General features: G+C 33.6%; 3 protein-coding genes across 10 annotated transcripts; 1 reads left to right on the top strand and 2 right to left on the bottom strand.

Annotated features, from left to right (window-relative positions):
* Positions 1-2,180: 2,180 nt before the first annotated feature.
* On the top strand, positions 2,181-3,958 carry LOC107024419 (probable receptor-like protein kinase At1g33260). Its single transcript, XM_015225400.2, has one exon. The coding sequence runs from the start codon at positions 2,288-2,290 to the stop codon at positions 3,650-3,652; it is 1,365 nt and encodes a 454-aa protein (XP_015080886.1). The 5' UTR covers positions 2,181-2,287; the 3' UTR covers positions 3,653-3,958.
* A 1,852-nt stretch (positions 3,959-5,810) lies between these two features.
* LOC107023950 (B-box zinc finger protein 22) lies at positions 5,811-11,057 on the bottom strand. 6 transcript variants are annotated; one of them, XM_015224801.2, is made up of 5 exons: positions 10,650-11,042; positions 8,974-9,091; positions 7,734-7,925; positions 7,497-7,646; positions 5,811-6,497 (listed from the first exon to the last, which is right to left on the bottom strand). In XM_015224801.2, exons 1-5 carry the CDS (start codon positions 10,772-10,774, stop codon positions 6,213-6,215), a joined length of 870 nt encoding a protein of 289 aa, XP_015080287.1. In that variant the 5' UTR covers positions 10,775-11,042; the 3' UTR covers positions 5,811-6,212. The 6 variants fall into 6 exon arrangements, with proteins under 6 accessions (XP_015080287.1, XP_027774193.1, XP_027774192.1 ...); XM_027918392.1 differs by adding an exon at positions 9,171-9,347 and having other exon boundaries at positions 7,497-7,925; positions 10,650-10,788; XM_027918391.1 differs by adding an exon at positions 9,171-9,350 and having other exon boundaries at positions 7,497-7,925; positions 10,650-10,783.
* A 1,386-nt stretch (positions 11,058-12,443) lies between these two features.
* LOC107024303 (NADH kinase) lies at positions 12,444-17,651 on the bottom strand. 3 transcript variants are annotated; one of them, XM_027918747.1, is made up of 7 exons: positions 17,456-17,609; positions 15,830-16,582; positions 14,604-14,858; positions 14,405-14,485; positions 13,400-13,551; positions 12,948-13,307; positions 12,444-12,800 (listed from the first exon to the last, which is right to left on the bottom strand). In XM_027918747.1, exons 2-7 carry the CDS (start codon positions 15,872-15,874, stop codon positions 12,767-12,769), a joined length of 927 nt encoding a protein of 308 aa, XP_027774548.1. In that variant the 5' UTR covers positions 15,875-16,582; positions 17,456-17,609; the 3' UTR covers positions 12,444-12,766. The 3 variants fall into 3 exon arrangements, with proteins under 3 accessions (XP_027774548.1, XP_015080748.1, XP_027774547.1); XM_015225262.2 differs by lacking the exon at positions 15,830-16,582 and having other exon boundaries at positions 17,456-17,651; XM_027918746.1 differs by lacking the exon at positions 15,830-16,582 and having other exon boundaries at positions 14,604-14,880; positions 17,456-17,635.
* Between the last annotated feature and the right edge of the window lie 1,012 nt (positions 17,652-18,663).

Below are 18,663 nucleotides of genomic sequence, written 5' to 3'. Positions count from 1 at the left end.
TTTTTATAAGAGATACTTATTTATAAATCGAATCATATTAGAGATCGCCAGGAAGTACTTGGTACTACGATCATTGGGGAAATAATAGCTAATCCCGAAGATGCTTCAGTTCTCTGTCTCCATCTTTATTATGTAACACTGTTTAACTTCACACCAAAAAATTTTAGAAAGAAAGAAAGAATTTTGAAAATAATAATTTAATACTAATCTTAAAGATGTATGACAAGAAATCATTTTATTAAAGTGTGAAATGAAAATTTCAAAGTTAAATCTTTTCTTTCTAATTATAAAAATTTTTTAAGACGAATTAAAAAAATGAATTGGGACAAAAAGAATATTTTATCTATTCTTTGATTTTTCATTTTAAAAAATAATGTTTCTTCGAAATAATTGCACTAATTGTTCTTACTTCTTTACTAAAAAAATTTATGAAGAATCTACATTAGTTTTCTTAAAAAGCCGACCTCTCTTCAAAAAGTAAAACAAAATTTGGGAGATAACTATATTATTTGTCATATTTTTTATTTTTAAAGTTAAATTATATAAATTTTGACTAATATTTTAAATTATATTTTTTCATCATATTGATATGCAAAAAATTATAATTTATACTATTTTTTATATAATTTTTGAATATCTAGTTTTTTTGATTTAAAATATTAAATTAATGTAATCTAATTTAATTTTGAAAGTTAATCAAATTGACTTTTAAAAAGCATGACATGATAAATAAAATGGACGAAACGAGTATTAATTTAATCAAATGGTCCTTATAATTAGTGCTATTAAATGACTTTTACGTGAATGTGCTAAAATTATGGTAGGTAAAAGGCTAAATAGATACTCCCCTGTTCGAAATTATTTGTCATGTTGCGCTTATTGATAATCAATTTGATTAATTTTCAAAGATAAATTAGATTACATTAGTTCAATTAATTAAACAAAAAAATTAAATATTCTAAAAAATACTATAAAATTACAATTTTTTACATATTAATATGATTAAAAAATACATCTTAAAATGTTAGTCAAAGTTTTTATAGTTTGATTCTAAAAATAAAAACCATGACAAACATTACCAGACGGAGGGAGTAACCTGCAAAATTTCATTTAGATGTTCAAATAATGACTTCTTCTATATTTTTTTTCTTTTTTAAATGATTACACATGAGAGAAATAATGTCCAAAGATTATAAGATTGGAAATTAAACCGTTAATAATAAGATAAAATTTAAAAATGTTAATCAATTGAGCTATTAAAATTCTTGTTTCGAAATATTTTAGTACTTTCCTTCTTTTAATCATAAAAAGAAAAGTTTTATTATAATATTTGAAAATGACTAAATTTTTAGACAAATGCACACGGTTTTCTGGTTGAAAGAGCAATTGACTTGGTAATATTATTTTGAAATATAGACACTGGATTTTTTTATTTGGTAGTGTATGTCACGTTTTTAAAAACCAACAAAAAAAATTGAAAATTTAATTAAAATGAATAGGTGAAAAAACGAGTTTAATTGTTATTCAGATATTTCAGAAATCAATTACTCCTAATTGGTTTGATTATTTGATTTCCATTATAGAAAAAGTTGACTCAAACTAAACCCTTAATACAAGGAGTATTATTATCATATATATGATTTTTCACTTATTTAACAATTTGGTATGTATAGTAAGACAAACAAAATTAGATGTATATGCTTTGATATAGTGAAATAAAAAATATAATGAGAAATTTTATCAATAAGAGCAGATATAATACGAAGGCTGTAATAACATGTTATAACCAAAACATAATATGAAATTTCTAATGAAAAGTAGAAGTGATATAATGTATGAGTGTGTAGACCATAGTGCAGAATCTAGTTATGTTAAATTATTAATAGTATTTAATATTTATGAAGTGTATAGTAATAACTAACTATCGTTTTAATGAATCATCGATTTATTCAATATCAAAAATTAATACCAAATCGAAAATTCAATTTTATTTTTTTATAAAATTATTAAAAAGAATATTAACCTAATAATATTTTTTTCGTTCTGACTTATCGGTAGGTTCGATTTTTGTATCGATTGTTGCCTTTCCGAGTCAGTCACCCCCTTCACATTTTTATAAACTATATGCATTTTTCCACTTTTATTATTCCTATTCATATTCCTACTACATTGATTTTATTTATTTTTATCATGTCTCCACTTATTTTTATTTTTTTCATCGGTATAATATATCTTTGTTTTTAGAATTAAAAAAAGAAAAAATCCCTTGTTGGATTTTGTTGCTTCCATGGAAGCCTCACCTTCCAGCACTGTAAAGAGTAAAAAATTGTCAAATATTAAGAAAATTTCAAAATCAAACAACTCTATACATAGAAATAGTCCATTTGTCTGTAGGTGGTGGGGTTCTTTGTTCACTTGTTCCCATTTCTTTTCTATATTTCTCTTTTTCTCCATTTCTTCTTCTTCCTCTGCTTCATCGAAACCCTTACTAGCCACTCCACCGACGAAACCCCTTTATAGTATCGTTGATTCAACTCCAACCCAGAAAAATACATTTTACGATAACAGAGTTTTTGTTGTTGTTGTTGTTGTTTCAGTTTTGGTGTTTGTTTGCTTTGCTTTAATGGCGTTGTTTAAGTGTTTGGGGTTCAAGTTAAGGCGGCGGGGTAAGGGTACTGATGCTAGGGTTACAGGGGATTTAGAAGAAAATGGGGATTTGAAGAAATTAGGGGTGAAGAGGCTATTTACTTGTGATGAAGTTGAGAAATTCACTATGAATTTATCGAGGTCGAGGTTGATTGCTTATGGAGGATTTAGTATGGTGTATTTAGCTCAATTTCCAGATTCAATGCTTGCTGCTGTGAAGATCATGGATTTAAGCTCTGAGCGTTTTCAGAGAGTTTACAAGCAAGAATTAGACATTTTGCTGCAAATTCAACACGAAAACATTGTGAAATTCCTAGGAAATTGTGATAATGGAGAAGAAGGTATGTTAGTTTTTGAATATGTGCCTAATGGAACTTTACAGGAGAAACTACACGGCGGCGTTGATGGTAGAAAATCACTTTCATGGAGAAATCGTATGGTTATAGCATTTCAACTTGCTAAAGCCATAGAATATCTCCATGACAAATGCCCACTCCCAATCGTCCATGGGGATATCAAGGCTTCTAATATTTTACTAGACAAGAAATACAACTCTAAACTCTGCGATTTTGGGTCAGCCAAAATGGGATTTTCTTCCACAATTCTACCACCATCAGCATATCGAATGATGCTTGGTTCTCCAGGATACACAGATCCTCATTACTTGAGAACTGGCATTGCTTCGAAGAAAAACGATATCTACAGCTATGGCATAATTGTTCTAGAGTTAATTTCTGGATTCGAAGCTCTTTCATCGGATAATGGAGAAAGATTAATATCAAAAGCTGGAACTATATTAAGGGATTCATCTAAAGTTATAGAAATGGTGGATTCAAAGCTTAACGGAGCTTATAATTTGGAAGAAGCTAAAGCTATGGTGTCATTAGCAGGATTTTGTCTTGGTGATTCACCAAGCCTAAGGCCATCTGCATCAGAAATATTGGATACTATAACAAGTAAAATTTCTTCAATGTCTTTTATGTTTCCTCATGATCAAAAAAGTTAAACTTTTTTTGATAATTATTAGTATCTTTAAAAAAGAGTGAATAAGTAATATTGTCACTATGAGTGTGATGATTTAGGTGAAGTTTCTGTAAATTAATATGTATAGGGTGGTTTTTTTTTTTTTTTTTTTTTTGGTTTGAAAAAAAAAATGGAGTTTGTACTTGGTACTCATAGGGCAATCAATTCAGCTCAAGCAATTTCATGTTTGAGCTGGAATTTGAATGGTTAGTTTTCATATTTAATTTCTAAACTTTTTTTTTGTTTTCTGTGCTAAATAATTTATGAGATGCAATTGGAGTTGTCAACAGTTCAATCTTACAGGCATACATTAATGGGAGGGCACAATGTCCCTGACACATGATAATGCAACTAAATGTGTAACTGACCTGCTAATCAATAACAAATAAGACCGATAGCGAAATGATAAGTATTTATTTATTTTTAATTAAAAATTTCAAGTTTAATTTCTTTTAGATGTAAAATCGTCTTTGTTAGGAAGTGAGAGACCAATAAACTCAGGGTGAAAAACATAAAAAAGATAATTGAAAACTATGAAGTTCGAGATTCAAATTTTTGGAGATACATTATGATATGCTTTTTTTTATCATTTGTTTAAGTTTTTGTGTAAATATTTAATAAAATTAGTCGAGGTCTAGTATTTAAAGATATAACCTAGTAATTGATGTCTTTAAGTTTATATCTCAATAGAGACAAAAAGAAAATGCTAAATAATCTCTCTTGTATTTTATGAAATTAGTCGAGATTAGAGCAAATTGACTTAAAAGAGTACGATTAATTCGGAAAAAAAAAGAAAAAGAAAAAGATGTTCCTCACGCATCATAAACAACGTACAAGAGAAGTGACCCCTCAAAAAAAGGAGAAAAATGGCTCCTAAGCACATGATGGGCAACCACAACTATTTTATTAAAGATTCGTAAAGTAAAAGGCTAGCACGTTTATTATGTCTTTTAAGGCTTTTTAAAGAATATAAAAGAATAGTTTATGTTATCAGCAAACTTATAAGGCCAGTCGGATTATACCACTACGCCAAACTTTGAACCATTGCTCAATGCAAAACCAATGTGTTTGTGCTTCTCGTGATGACGAAGTCGGAAATTTTATTCCAAACATGCTATAGAGTTTGGGATCGATATTGGCGAAATTAACATAATCCAGATAACGCATCTTACATATTGATAATTTCTTAAACTAGACCTGTTTAATTTATAACACAACTCGCAATTCTTGAATATCTGAATTTGTCTAAGTGGACATAGCATTATCCTATCTAACTTTCAGGCATTAAGATACGTTGCAAATGTGAATGATTATCATAAGAAATTTCCAACATATCATATGATTCTCATTCTTGGAAAATCTACGCTTTTCCAAACCTAGAAAACAGACAGAGATAGAGGAGAATTCAGTTGAACCCCTTTTCCAATAAGTACTCTCCAACTCGAAGCCTAACGCAACCATTCCACGTGTTTATACATATATATATATGTCAAAGTCTACTTATTTACTTAAGTTGGAAGCCTAAATTTGCAAATTTCTCCCATGTGGGGGGGCCTTAGGTTAGGCAAAGGCATGTGTTAACATTAGATGAGCAAATAGTAGAGCTTTTACAGCTCTTCTATACAATAATTGACAGTAGGTACCAATGCAAATGAGCTGCCTCTTGATTTCGACCACTTATAACTTCATCCACTTTGAATGAATTTATACAAAGATAAGAAAGCTTGGACCAGCCACTTTTAACAACGCATCACGAGGCTATTGGGAAATGAAGGGATCCTGTACGGGTTGAAAATAGGTTAACACCAAAAAACAAATTAAACGCCTAACCCGCCGATATTTAATATGGGTAAACAATGCATTAAATGCATGATAATGTAGATATTCATATAACTTGTGACGCTAGATGTTTAAAATCTCCTTTACTATGTGTGTGTTTTGGGTGGGGTGGGGGAAACCAAAGAATCATCATAAATAACCTCTCTACCCGACAAAGGTAAGGGTAAGGTCTGTATACATGTTACTGTCTCCAACCTTTGTGGAATTACACTGAATATATTGTTGTCGGTGATTGGCTAGAATACAAATATTCAACAAAGTGAACTAAAATGCACATTTCTAATATGCAATTTCAAATCGACTAGGAGAAAAAGTGAGAGGAGGTAAATTAAGATGATACAATGGTCATTTTTCTCTGGTTCCAGTTTTACACATTCATTTTCTTGTACAACTTCAGGGAATTGGAGTGGAACTAATACACTTTTGGCATTCTATGTAACTGCAGCAGACAGTGCAGGTTACTTACATTGGAGAAACACACAATAATCATTGCGGAAACAACTTTAAATCAAATTTCAACTACCACACACCGCTCTATCTAGACACCTATCACTAACTTTAGTGAAGAGCTTAGGGATCTGCAACACCTATCACTAACATGAGCGAACAGCTTAGGGATCTGCAACACCTATCACTAACATGAGCGAACAGCTTAGGGATCTGAATCACCTATCACAAACGTGAGCGAAGAAGCTTAAAGTGCATTAACACTGCCTTCTTCGTTTCAGACGAGTACCACTTGGAGGTTGTTGTTGAAGGCTCGATGAAGGGGAGTAACTAATGTCAGGCACAAACACTGCAGAGTCGAACGGATTCTGGTAAGTTTTGGGCCAGTAAAGTCCAGAGGCCGTAGGTGGGGAAGGAACTTGTGGCACTGCCCAAGATGTGTCTGGCACCTGACCCAAGCACTCATCACCATCTAGTTCTTCATCTTCAACTCTTAAGATTGATGAAGAGTCTGACTCTCCACCAAGTTTGCCATTATCCGCCTGATAGATTTTAATGGAGGAACTAATTTAGAAGCCATTGAACATAGTCCCTGTGCAAATTATTAATTATCTGGGTATATCCATGCATTCTACTTGTAGAAAAGAGGCAAGCGATATACCAAATATTTATTTAGGGAAAATGAAACAGTCATTGCTGTCAAACTTTTGGATAAAATACCTTTGACTACAGTCATATCTAGCAACCATATGGTCGAAAATGTATCTTCATATACTAAGCACCCATAGAAACAATAATGTGACTAACACCAAGGCATATTTTCTGTAGCATGAATGCCCAAAACAAAAGGGCATGATGCAATAGCTAAAGCTGCTTCTATTTTGTCACAACCCTAAGCAAGGTTGTGATCCAGCCACATGCTAATTATAATGGTGCACTTTAGAATGTCTATATTCAACACTAAGGAGTTCCAAGCAATTGAGAGGCCCAAATTTACTTGGCGAAGTGCGAGATCACCAATATGGTAATACTCCAACAATCTTTAGCACCTATGAGTTTGTCATATGAAGGGGAAGGGCAAGTTCGTGGCAAAATGTCTGTTCAATCAAAAGATTGGATTGGGGCTAACAGTATATGCATAAAGTGGTCCTACCAACAGATAATCCAACCATAAACTCATTTTCCAGTTCCATGTTTTTAGATGAAGATTATTCTCGGATTTCTTATAGGGTAAAATACACGCTTACGACTTAAACCCTTAAGTATAGATAACAGAGCATGCATGCCACACAACTGTGCTGGCAGGAATAGACTCTATCAGGGATTTTTCTCTTTTGGATGATAATCCAATACAACCAGGTCCAGCTAAGGAGATATCAGAAATACAGATGCAGTCCAAGATATTCATGAAAAGTAAGATCTAAATAATACCTCAAGTAATCAGTCATCCATCCCATACTTCTGATTAAAATGCAGTCCAAGAAATTCATCTAATTTCAATTGTGAAATACTACAAACAATAACTACAACTTAAACCGTACCTTAGATGATCCATCATCCATGTATCCATAATTTTGATTGAAATCACTCAGACCAATAAATTCATCGAACTGCCATTGTGGCATACTTCCAGCTGCAGAACCTCCAGCAAACAGAGACTTAGTAGGAGCAAAATCCTCAACGCCACTGACCTGGGTAGGTAATACTTTGTTAAATTGAACATCCAATGATACTGGGACATTTCGTTTAGAAAGTGGAGCAGACTCTGGCTCAGAAACCTTCTGAATGGACTGTGATGTCCCCGTGGATGAAATACCACCAGGATCAACAGGTTCAAGTCCTACTTTCACTCCAGTCAGCAAAAATCTTTGGTGAGCTGCAACATGAGGATTAGCTGTGTGAATAGCAATATCACATTTTCGGCAAAGTAATGCCCGATCCTCAAGACAAAAGAAATAGCCAACTGTTTCCTGCATAAATAGAATCCTTTTTATCAATACTCAGAATAGTACGGCACTAATAAACTGGAGATAAGACCAATTTAAAAAAGGAAAAAGAAATTGATAGGTAAATAAACATGAATTATATACATCTAAAGTCACACTGAAGCACAGAAGTGAAGGGACTTCCATTAGAAGGTAGCAAAATTACATAAACTTGGGAAATAACAGTTTTGGGTCCACAAAGGGAAAGGAAAATAAAAACCTTAGCTATCAAATCAAATCTCCAGAAGAGAAAGATGCAATCACTTCCGCTACGCCAAATGGTAACTTATGCTTCATGCAACAGTATGAGTCCAACTAATAACCACAAACTCCTTAAGGTGATTAATATCTGCACTTACAATAGAATAAAAGGCCAGTAATGTTCATGATTTAATATCATGAGCACTCCAGATGATTGCATAAGCATTACAATCTGAACAGGCACATTTAATCCTATGTGATACTAACATTTTCGACCTCTAACTGAGCTTCTATATGTTTTTTGAAACATGGAGCTGCATCTCCCTTAGAGAAGTGTTTTTTTCTTCTCTTCTTTAAAAAAAAAGAAGAGATTATATTTTAAAGAGTGGCTCCCCTCTAGAGCAAAGGTGTGGGTTGCAAAAGCTAAAAATAGTTTTCTGTCTATGAATATTCATAATTATGAACTGGAGAACAGGTTATGGCTAAGGCTCCAGATTAAGGTTTCTGCTTTATAAGAGGGTAAATGCACCATCACCTCACCTTCTCCCCCATCCCAAAACCTCTTTTTTCACCCTTTTTCAATAAGATAAATTAATAAAGGAGACTGGACTCAACCTCAGTTTTTCCTCTTCAGGTAAAAGTGAACAATAAACGATCCTTAACCATGAACCCTTATGTGAACAACAAGTAATCACAATTGGTTGTCCTTCTTGATATGTGTAATACACTGGATCTTCTGATGATCACATGTGGGGCACCCGATAATGCATTTCAGTATATCTTATAAACAGATGTTGAGAAACCTCTAAGCAGAAAAGTAGGAATCTATCACCTCTTGCTTCCTTAATCTCTTGCCCAAAAGGACTGCCAAATAAGGGAAAAGGGTACCCCATAGTTTAACATTAAGAACCTCTAGACGAGCCCTCCACATGCCATATGCAAACCATATCCTACATTAATTTCCATGAATCAGCAGCTTTTCATGGAACCATAACCAATCAAGAAGGAAGCAGAATATTTAACTTAGACCTCCATATATCCATTCGTGAAAAAGATCTGCATATCTTCATAATGCATGCAGGAAGGAATACCCCTAATCTCCTTTCTTTATTTTGTTATTTCCTGCCTCTTCTGTGGGTTTCCTTTTTATTTTTTGAAGGGAAGGGGTGTGAACATCAAGCGAAGCAAAGACCAAATATGCAATTTCTACTGAAACAACATGATTAAAAGAAATTAGATTTTCACCTCGATTTTAACTTTACTTGCATATCTTTCCACAGAACAAAAGAATTAGTTCAGTAGCACTCGAAATTTAAGACACATATAGTCAGGCATGTAATGGCTAACTGGGTTGTTTCACGTCATTTTTAGAACATAAAAAGTGCCCGAACAAAAAAGGTGGAGTACAATGATCTCGTTGTACAAGAACAAGGGATATGTACAGATTACAGAAATATGACAACCATAGGGATATCAAGTTGCAAAGTCACACTATAAAAATTTAGGAGAGGGTGGTAGAGATGAGGTGTGAAGAGGCTGTGTCAGTATAGGTAGAGGAAGATGGACTTACATATGGTGTTCATTAAACTAGAAGTATGTACAACAAGGTCCTAAGGAGGTTGTGTCATGTGTGAAGATGTTTGGAGGGTAGAGGTGTACCCATAGCTTACATTAGGGCGAATAAGGACAGCTACGGTGGAGCCAAGATCTGGGACGGAAGTGGGAAGAGACTAGGAACACTTTCAAGTCACGACGGGATTGCACCATAGATCAACTTAAGCCCGTTTTTATTTGTCTGGTGATGGATGAACTGATGCAACATATCTGATGGAGGTGCCATGGTATATGCTATTTGCAAATAACATAGTATTGATTGAATAGACACACAACGGAGTTAACCGTAGGCTGGAGGTTGTAAGACAGACTCAGAAATGCAATAGGTTCAAGTTGACTAGGACCTAGACATAGTGCTTATACTGCAAGTTTCCCTTATTAGTATCATTTTTATTATTCCCATACAAGCTTAGTCTATGATTTTATCATTACATATTGCTTCCTTTGCCTCAGTCATTGATATTATTTATTCCAACAACTATTCTTTTCTCCTTTATTCTCATCATCTATGATTTTATCATTACATATTGCTTCCTTTGCCTCAATCATTGATATTACTTATTCCAACTACTGTTCTTTTCTCCATTATTTTCATCAAGACTGTATTTTCATCCTTGAGCCAAGGATCATACACAATCTCACCGCCTTCCCAAGATAAGAGTAAGGCTGCATACATACCACCCTCAGACGCCACTTGTGGAATTACACTAAGAAATATTGTTATTATTCTATAAACAGTAGTACTAAAAAAAACCAAAAAAGTCAAAAATACAACTTTATCTACGTCTAATTTACGCTACTCCAAAACAAATAAAAGTAAATACAACTGACACAGCTGAATCCTAATAGCAATATCCACAGAATTCATTCAATTCACTGAGTATAATTATATACCTGGCAGATATCACACATAGGCATAGATGAAGAAGAACCAGATAAAGGAACTCTCTGATGTTTACTAGCAAGCTTATTAGCAGCATGAACCTTCTCATCACACGACCAACACAACGCCGCCTCATCGGCGCAGCACAACACGTTCGCCTCCGCAACCTCACAAACGTTACACTGAATCTTCATCACTTCTTCAGCACTCTGATGTATGAAGAAGAAGCAAAAGATCTGGAAGTTGCAAAAGTGGGTTTATGCAGTAAATGAAACGAATAAACGGTGCGTAGATTGAATGGGGAAATGGAATTTTTGATTTTTTAGTATTTGTACTGTGAGCTTTCTGAGAAATTTGGGGGAAAATAAAGAAATGGTTGATTTTGAGAGAACGTGTCGGGTTTATAATGGTGACCCGCTGAGCTGGATGTGGGTACTGTTGACGATTTTATTGTATCTACTCCCAATGATATTTTGTTATTTTATATATTACTATAGTCCTATAAAAATATCAATAAGAAGACAAGAATAATATCCACTAGAATATTTTATCCGAAAAAGATCTTAATTTTTTTTTATAGAAGCCAAAAGAAAGATTATATGTTAGATAATATCTATGTAAAGAGTCAAAATCAAGTATTAAAATATTTTTTTTCTTTTAAAAATAATCAATAAAAAAATGATTGAATTTCAATAGACTTTCCTATTTACAAGTTCAATCACTTGTTATTCCGATTGATGGAATTTATACGAAAAGATTTGATGTAGCAATGACTGATGTTGAAGATCAGAATTTAAAAGTATTTTAAAAAATGTGTGATTCTTTTTATTCATTAGTATAGTCATATATGTATTGAATGTACACCAAAATTTGAATAAATGAAAAATCATTACTTAATACTGTTATTTATGAAATTTGAACTCGCGATATCTACGAATAACAGTAAAAAGTAATGAGGGGATGGTGTAGAGTAGTTTGTATACTTGTGGGGAGGCCAGGGAAATCCCACATGTATATATCATAAATTCAGCCATACCTATTAAACATTATCCAAAATAATTTTTGTAAAAAATTATAACGCCAATGAGATTATTAATTTGAAATATAGTGCATTAAGTCTCATTTATCACTCAATAGGTCTCTTTGACCTTGACTTGAAAAAATGATTGATTTGAAGTTGAAATTATGTCTGAATATGTAAGGTAAATTTCATATCTAACAACCAAAAATATGATTCTAAATCAAAACTTCAAATTCAAATTCCAAATCTTATGTCCTACTAATAAATTGTGCAAGTGGTATGATCTACAAGGTCACATATAATATCTAATGTCCTTGCTAAAATGAAGTTGATATTTTTTGTTTCCCATGTGACATTGAATCACCGACTAAATTAAGATCGCACACTCTAGGACCCATTTAAGGGTGACGTTTCCAACAGAATTTTCAAACTCGAGATCTCTGATTGAGGATGAAGTAGTCTCATCACTACACCACAAAATCGTGAAGTTGATTCTTTTCTAGTGGAAGGCAATAGCTTTAATGAAGCCGACACACAATTTAGTATGGGTGTCAACATGAATACCTCGTTAGTTTTTTATGATCAATATCTATCATCCTACTTTTAATGACTTCTCTACTATGGCCTGCGTGTGTTTGTCACAGCCAGTGAATTCATAGTTTTTCTATACTGCAATCACTAAGATCTTCAATGCCATTTGACATTTAAGATCCCCTCCCCACCCACCCCAATACACACATATTTTTCATCAAGACATACAAAAAGAAGAAAAATATCACAAGTTGTATAAAAAGGAAACTGTGTATCCCAGTGTCTATGCTTTGTATCCCTATCTTCAATGCCAGATTTCTCAGAGCAAGTTCCCAATCGGGTTTTCTTTATGTGTATGTAACTAACTCGAAACCTAGATAAACCTCATAACATCTCCTTAAGGAGGACTCAACTCGGACACCTCAATGTTCATACTAAAACAATGTGATAACTGATAAGTCTATAAGCATCTTCAACTAGAAACTACCTCTTTTGCATGATTAGAACTACTTTGAAATGTGATCCACATCTCCTCGTAATAGTGTTTCTGGAGTTGCAAGTCTAGAGAGCAGAATCCTAGGCCACAACCGTCATCCCTGCAGGCTTTGAGCTGAGAAATTGTAAAACTGTCATCATCTATCATTGTGCAATAAAAAAGAAAAGGTTGCAAGAGTTAAAAGGGAGAATCTGCCAAACCCTTATGTACACCTTCATGTAAACAAATTTACAAGAGTTCAATTCTGTTATGTACTCTTACGATATCAAGTGAGATGGCAAGAAAATTTTCAATTTTGGAGCTTTGCAAGAGAGTTCAATGATATCCCCATGTTGAACAGAGTGAATAATATGAGAGCCATCGATATAAATCAGCCCTTCGTTGCAATACCATGCAATCTCCATCAACTCCTCAGGCTTCACAGTACCGTGCATCGGGCTATTATAAGCTCCAGGAGAAATGGGTTCTCTCACTATATACTGGAGATCTCGGGACAAAATTGGCATTGCAAATCCACCACTTGAAAGCATTGCTGCTGTTGACCCAGCAGCTGTTGACACTCTAAGTCCACTTGATCTGCAATGCACCATTGAAGAAGAAGACTGGTCCTCTTTCTTTTTACTGTCAAGAGAAAACATCATTAAGCACCTACCTCAACACAGCATAGATGGGGGGCAGTATGCTTCATAAGCTAAAACGAATTAAACCTTCACCTGAATGAGAATCGAGAAACTGTAGCAGGGCAAGGATGGCAAATTAAAACATCATTAAGTGCGTAAGTCGGAAGTTGCTTTGAGTTGTGAGTGATTGACATCCTTGAGACTTCAGAAGGTCTAGCATGATTTTCAAGTATATCATCTATTATCTGCAACAAAAGGTTATTAGTTAATACCTAAGGCAGCTTTAGGAAATTAACCCACCGCCACAAAAAAAAGGATCCTAAATGAAGAGTTGTGGCAGCATCATGGTGAAAAAGTTGTGTCCCTATGTGGAAGTGAATATGCTACTGTGAGCATGAAATGATTCATTTTGTTGGGAGTCACCCCATTAATATGCATAACTCCACATAAGAAGAAGCTAACATCACTCCAGCTGAAGCAAGACAGTATAAACGAGCTAGTTAACCGTTATAATGACAGTCTGATCCCCATGATACAACTAGGATATATGCAGGGACATCATTGTGTTGAAGCAGACTGTTTCATGATCTTTGAACCACATTTTGCGCTTTCTGATCCCCGTGCATGTTGCTCGGTGGTAGTCTCAAATAAACCAAGTCTTTAGGCTTTTATGGAGAAGATCTTTTGGAAACTTAAAATGCACAAGTAAAAGCTAGAGTACAAAAAACAACTTTATTGCTCTTTCAAAGGGTGAAGCATAATCCAGAGTGGGAGAACCATTAAAAAAAAAAAGTAATTAAGCATGACAAAACAATTCCTGACAGTTATACAAAATCGGTTTGAGTTCTTTTTTTCCCTCAAAATAATAAATAAAATAGACCTGAAGGTTATGAGGCTCGTTGCCACTGGAGCCAAGTCTCACTGGTGATAGCAAGACTAACTAAAACAATCTTTAGGCGCCAGAAAACCAACCATTTCTACTGCACACTAGACTTGTATCAATAACTAAAAGCATACACTAGAATTTAATCATGAGTAATCATACAAAGTCACAAGTACATTTATGGGAAAACATAAATAATAAGTAACAAGTCTCACTTGTTCAAAGTTCTTAACAGTTGCTGCACAAAGATATCCTGTACTCCTTGTAGCGTCAAATTCTTTATTGCAATCTTCAACCTAAACCACATAAGAAGTGACACAACAACTTGAAATAGAAGTCATCACAGGTGGACTTGAATATGGATTCTGAGAAGTTAATAGCCACAAATCATAAACAATTGTAAAATGAGCTAACCTCTTCTGCTTGAGTTGGGTCAGAATTTACTCCTAGAACAGGAATGGAATCATCCATAAAATGGCTTGCCTGCAGTAACGTACCATCTCCCCCTATGGTAACTACTAAATCTACATCACGGATCGGCCGACATAGATTAAAACGATAAACAGCTTCCCAATCGACATGCTTTTTCCTCAAAATATTCTGACAGAAGTTAATAGCCTCCATATGAACCAGAGATCTACTGTCTAGATATTTTATAACCTGCGATAACTGCAGGAGAAGAAGTCTCACCCTACTGGAGCATCAGAATTTAAGAATTGAGGCATAAGACAGTCAACAGGGACTTAAAATATTTGTAGAATAACGTGTAAAAGAAAAGAATATCATGTTCAAAATGATTGGAGTGCAAATCATCTGCTAGTTATTATGGGTCAATTAGTCTCAGGAGTCGAGAAATGTTCTAATTTTAATGACATATTACCTGCTAAAGACATGATAGCCACCAGAATCAGCCAGGTGATATCATTCAATTGCTTGAATACTTTAAAGTTCCAAGCTCTAGCACATAACTAGTTATGCATGTAACAATTAACAAAATATCTCGGATGTACAACTTTCAAGAAAAAATAACTAAGGGAGGGGAGAATCTGAGCTGTCAATGGTTATGGGTAGTCAAATAGTTGCCCCCTTTGTACAAGGACTATTAATTTCTTCTTTTCTGTTTATCCAATGGTGCATGTTAATTCTGGTTCGTAGAATTCTGTTCTGTTAAACAACATTTTCATGTGTAACGAACGATTGAGTGAAGGACCCAGGACAGCGGCCAGGAACTCGCTAAGGACATCCAAACATTGAAGAAGCAATAAAACTTTTTTCGATAGATGGATGCATCAAAAAATTAAATTAAATTAAATTGTGTAATATTTAACAAAATATCCAAAAACACTTAAATAGAACAAACAATTGTACAAATCAACATCAACATAAAGAAGTCAACAGAAGAATATTTGGTTTGAAATTGATAACATGTAGAAGTCAACAAAGAAATTCTACTAGAAAAAGCATAATACTTCAAATTTCACTAAGCGATATATAAGAGAATAAGTACGATCTTTCTTTGTTTCAACTAGTTTTCTTTAAAGATCACCAAGTCCTTCTAATGGAGACCTTTTATCAATATATTTTACCAACATCAACAATATAATTAGCAGGCTAATACCCAAAGGCAGGGGTAGACATACAGTGGCGGAAGGGTGGTCAGTTGAATAGGTAGCTTGAACTACCATCCTTCAACCATTGTTGTTCCACCTTTAAACACGGAACGCCACAAAGCAGGCCACCCCTGTCCATTGCCTCAACTAGTACGAGTACAAAGGAGTTGGAGATATGGAGACAAAGCCTAGAGTCTAATGGTTTCAAGAGTACTGGAATACATGTTCAGTTTCTCATCACTGGAGGTGGATGGGGAAGCGAGGATTGATATACAAGTCATCCACAAGAAGGTGGAAGCTTCAAGTATCTTGAGTTAATAATCCAAGAAAATGGTAGATCAACGAGGATGTAGCAAATCGTATTGTATCAGGATGGATGAAATATAGGCTCGCATCCAGTGTCCTATTGATAAGAATGTGTCACCGAAACCTAAAGGTAAGTTCTATAGAGTGGTTGTTAGACCGACTGTGTTGTATTGGGTGTAGTGTTGGCTAGTCATGAAGTCACGCCTTCAAATAGCAGAAATGAGGATTCTTAGATGGATGACCAGTCAAGAAGATATACGGGGCAAGGTGAGTGTAGCCACGGTGATAGACAAGATGCGGAAAGCGATGTTGAGATGGTTCGTACATGTGAATAACAGAAGCTCAAATGCCCTAGTGAGGAGGTCCGAGAGGTCAACGGTGATAGGTTTGACTAGATGTAAAGGTAGACCAAGTAAGAAGCGGAGAAACATGATTACACAAGACATGACACATCTTCAGCTCAATGAGGACATAACCCTGGAGATAAGATAGCATAAAAGTCGAGTATTAGGGTACAGAGGTGTCTCCAGAATTTCGGCAAGATGGTTGCACAATAACGAAAAAATATATCTTAAATATAAATTTGATCGATTTGGATTTTAGGTTAATATGAAGTATAAAATTTTGAAAATTATAGGTGTACCACTAGTTTTAGATTTTAATAAACGCATTAGATTTTATTATACAAAAAATTTATGGTGTTAATTTTTTAGGAATTTCCAATGTAACACACTTGAAAAAATTTGAAAGATTTAAGGGAAAAAACAAAAGCAAAATTAGTTGAAACGTCAAAATGTGCTAGAGAACCACTTGAAAAGGTATTACTCAAAAAGACAAGCGCACCCAATCATCATTGTATTATTATATGATACTTTAATTATGGGTTCACACATCTATATTTAAATACCTTTTTAAAAAAATATAACACTAATATATATGATCTAAAGAGGGGAGCATGGGTTCAGGTGAACCCACGGCAACCCCTCTATACACGCCTCTGTTAAGGCAGAGCAGTGTTCTAGCCAGAAGCATCTATTTGTTTCCTTACCAATATTATTTGTATTACGTTATTGTCTATTATACTTTGGTTTATCTTTAATATTTGTGTTGTCACTACTTTTTTCTCTTTAATATTTTTCATCATACCTTTTAACCAGAGCAGCAGCGGGTTTATCAAAAACAGTCTCTCTAATCCACAAAGTTATAAGTAAGGTTTGCATACACTCACCTTCGCGAGAGCCTATCTCAACTAGTTTTCTCGAAAGTTCATTCTAATATGCATACAACTGATTATGGTATATCATCAAACACCTAAAATACATATAACAATTACAAATTACTTTAAATTACCTTAGGGTTTCTGAAATGAGAACTATCATCGAATTGGCGTGATGGTAACATATCGAATGGCTTTAACAACAGCAACAATCGCCTTCTCGCCATTCTCAATTCTTCTTTCAGTAAAACAGCGGTAGTGTAATGGAGGATTGTGCCTATTCTATAACAAACGGATCGAACTTGTCGGATCCTATTTCTCAGTCCGAATTTAATGGGTCATTTAATTTCAATGAAAGGATATTTTAATTGGATCTGGGTCGGGGCGGGATAGGAGAAAATTCGATGGGTTGTAATTTGAATTTGAGAAACTTCCACAAATAGCTTCTATAATAAATTTAATTGCGCTCCATAATTATAGATCGCATATTTACAGATTGTAGCTCTAGTTTAAGCAATTTCATTTGCATAATTCGTAGGTTCATTTATATAATTTGATTTTTTTATATAAATTCAAAATAATAAATTTATACAATTGCAAATATCAAAAGTGAAATAGTTATACAAATTATAGTATAAAATTATGTGACTTAGAGGAAATTAAAAAGTTGAGTTAACACGATTATAGTTAAAAATAGGTTGCGAATTGTAATTAAGACAAAAATAATTATGTTAACTGATAAACTAGTATATACTTACTTATACGCGTAATTTTCCTTTTAAATTTATCTAATAGAAATATGCAACATAATAACTGTGAACACCTAATTTTTTACCAAAATATAAAGAGTCAAACACCAATTTTTAAAAAAAAGTTATATTTAAAATAAATAAAAAATAATTAAATTGTGTAAATTACATTAATAATATAAAATTATGAATTTATGGTATTTGTTTTAAATCTTCAACTTTTAATTAGTTTAAAAATAATGGTAGAAGAAGAAAAAAAGCGGAATCTTAAATATTCAAATTACCTTCCCCTTATCCTAATTATTCCCAACTTCCTAACTTATTTTACTAAAAAATCTCATCCTATTTATTTTTTTATTTATTTGTTTTTTTTTCTTTCTTCTCTCTCTTTGGACGTTTGTTTCACTCTTTTTTTTTTTATATTTTTTGATTTTCTATTATTATTATTTATTTATTTTATATCCATCCTTATCTCAACCCCAATTCCCTCAACAATATTTCAAATAAAATCCTAATCCAACTCTATTACTATCCTTTTAATTAGCATCAAACTCTCAGCCAAATTATTATAAAAACACGTTCAATTGATAGAC

Source organism: Solanum pennellii, chromosome 7 (genome assembly GCF_001406875.1).
Source record: "Solanum pennellii chromosome 7, SPENNV200".
NCBI lineage: Eukaryota > Viridiplantae > Streptophyta > Magnoliopsida > Solanales > Solanaceae > Solanum > Solanum pennellii.
The sequence above is the reverse complement of the archived record's forward strand: the minus strand, read 5'-3'. Positions and strand labels throughout refer to the sequence as shown.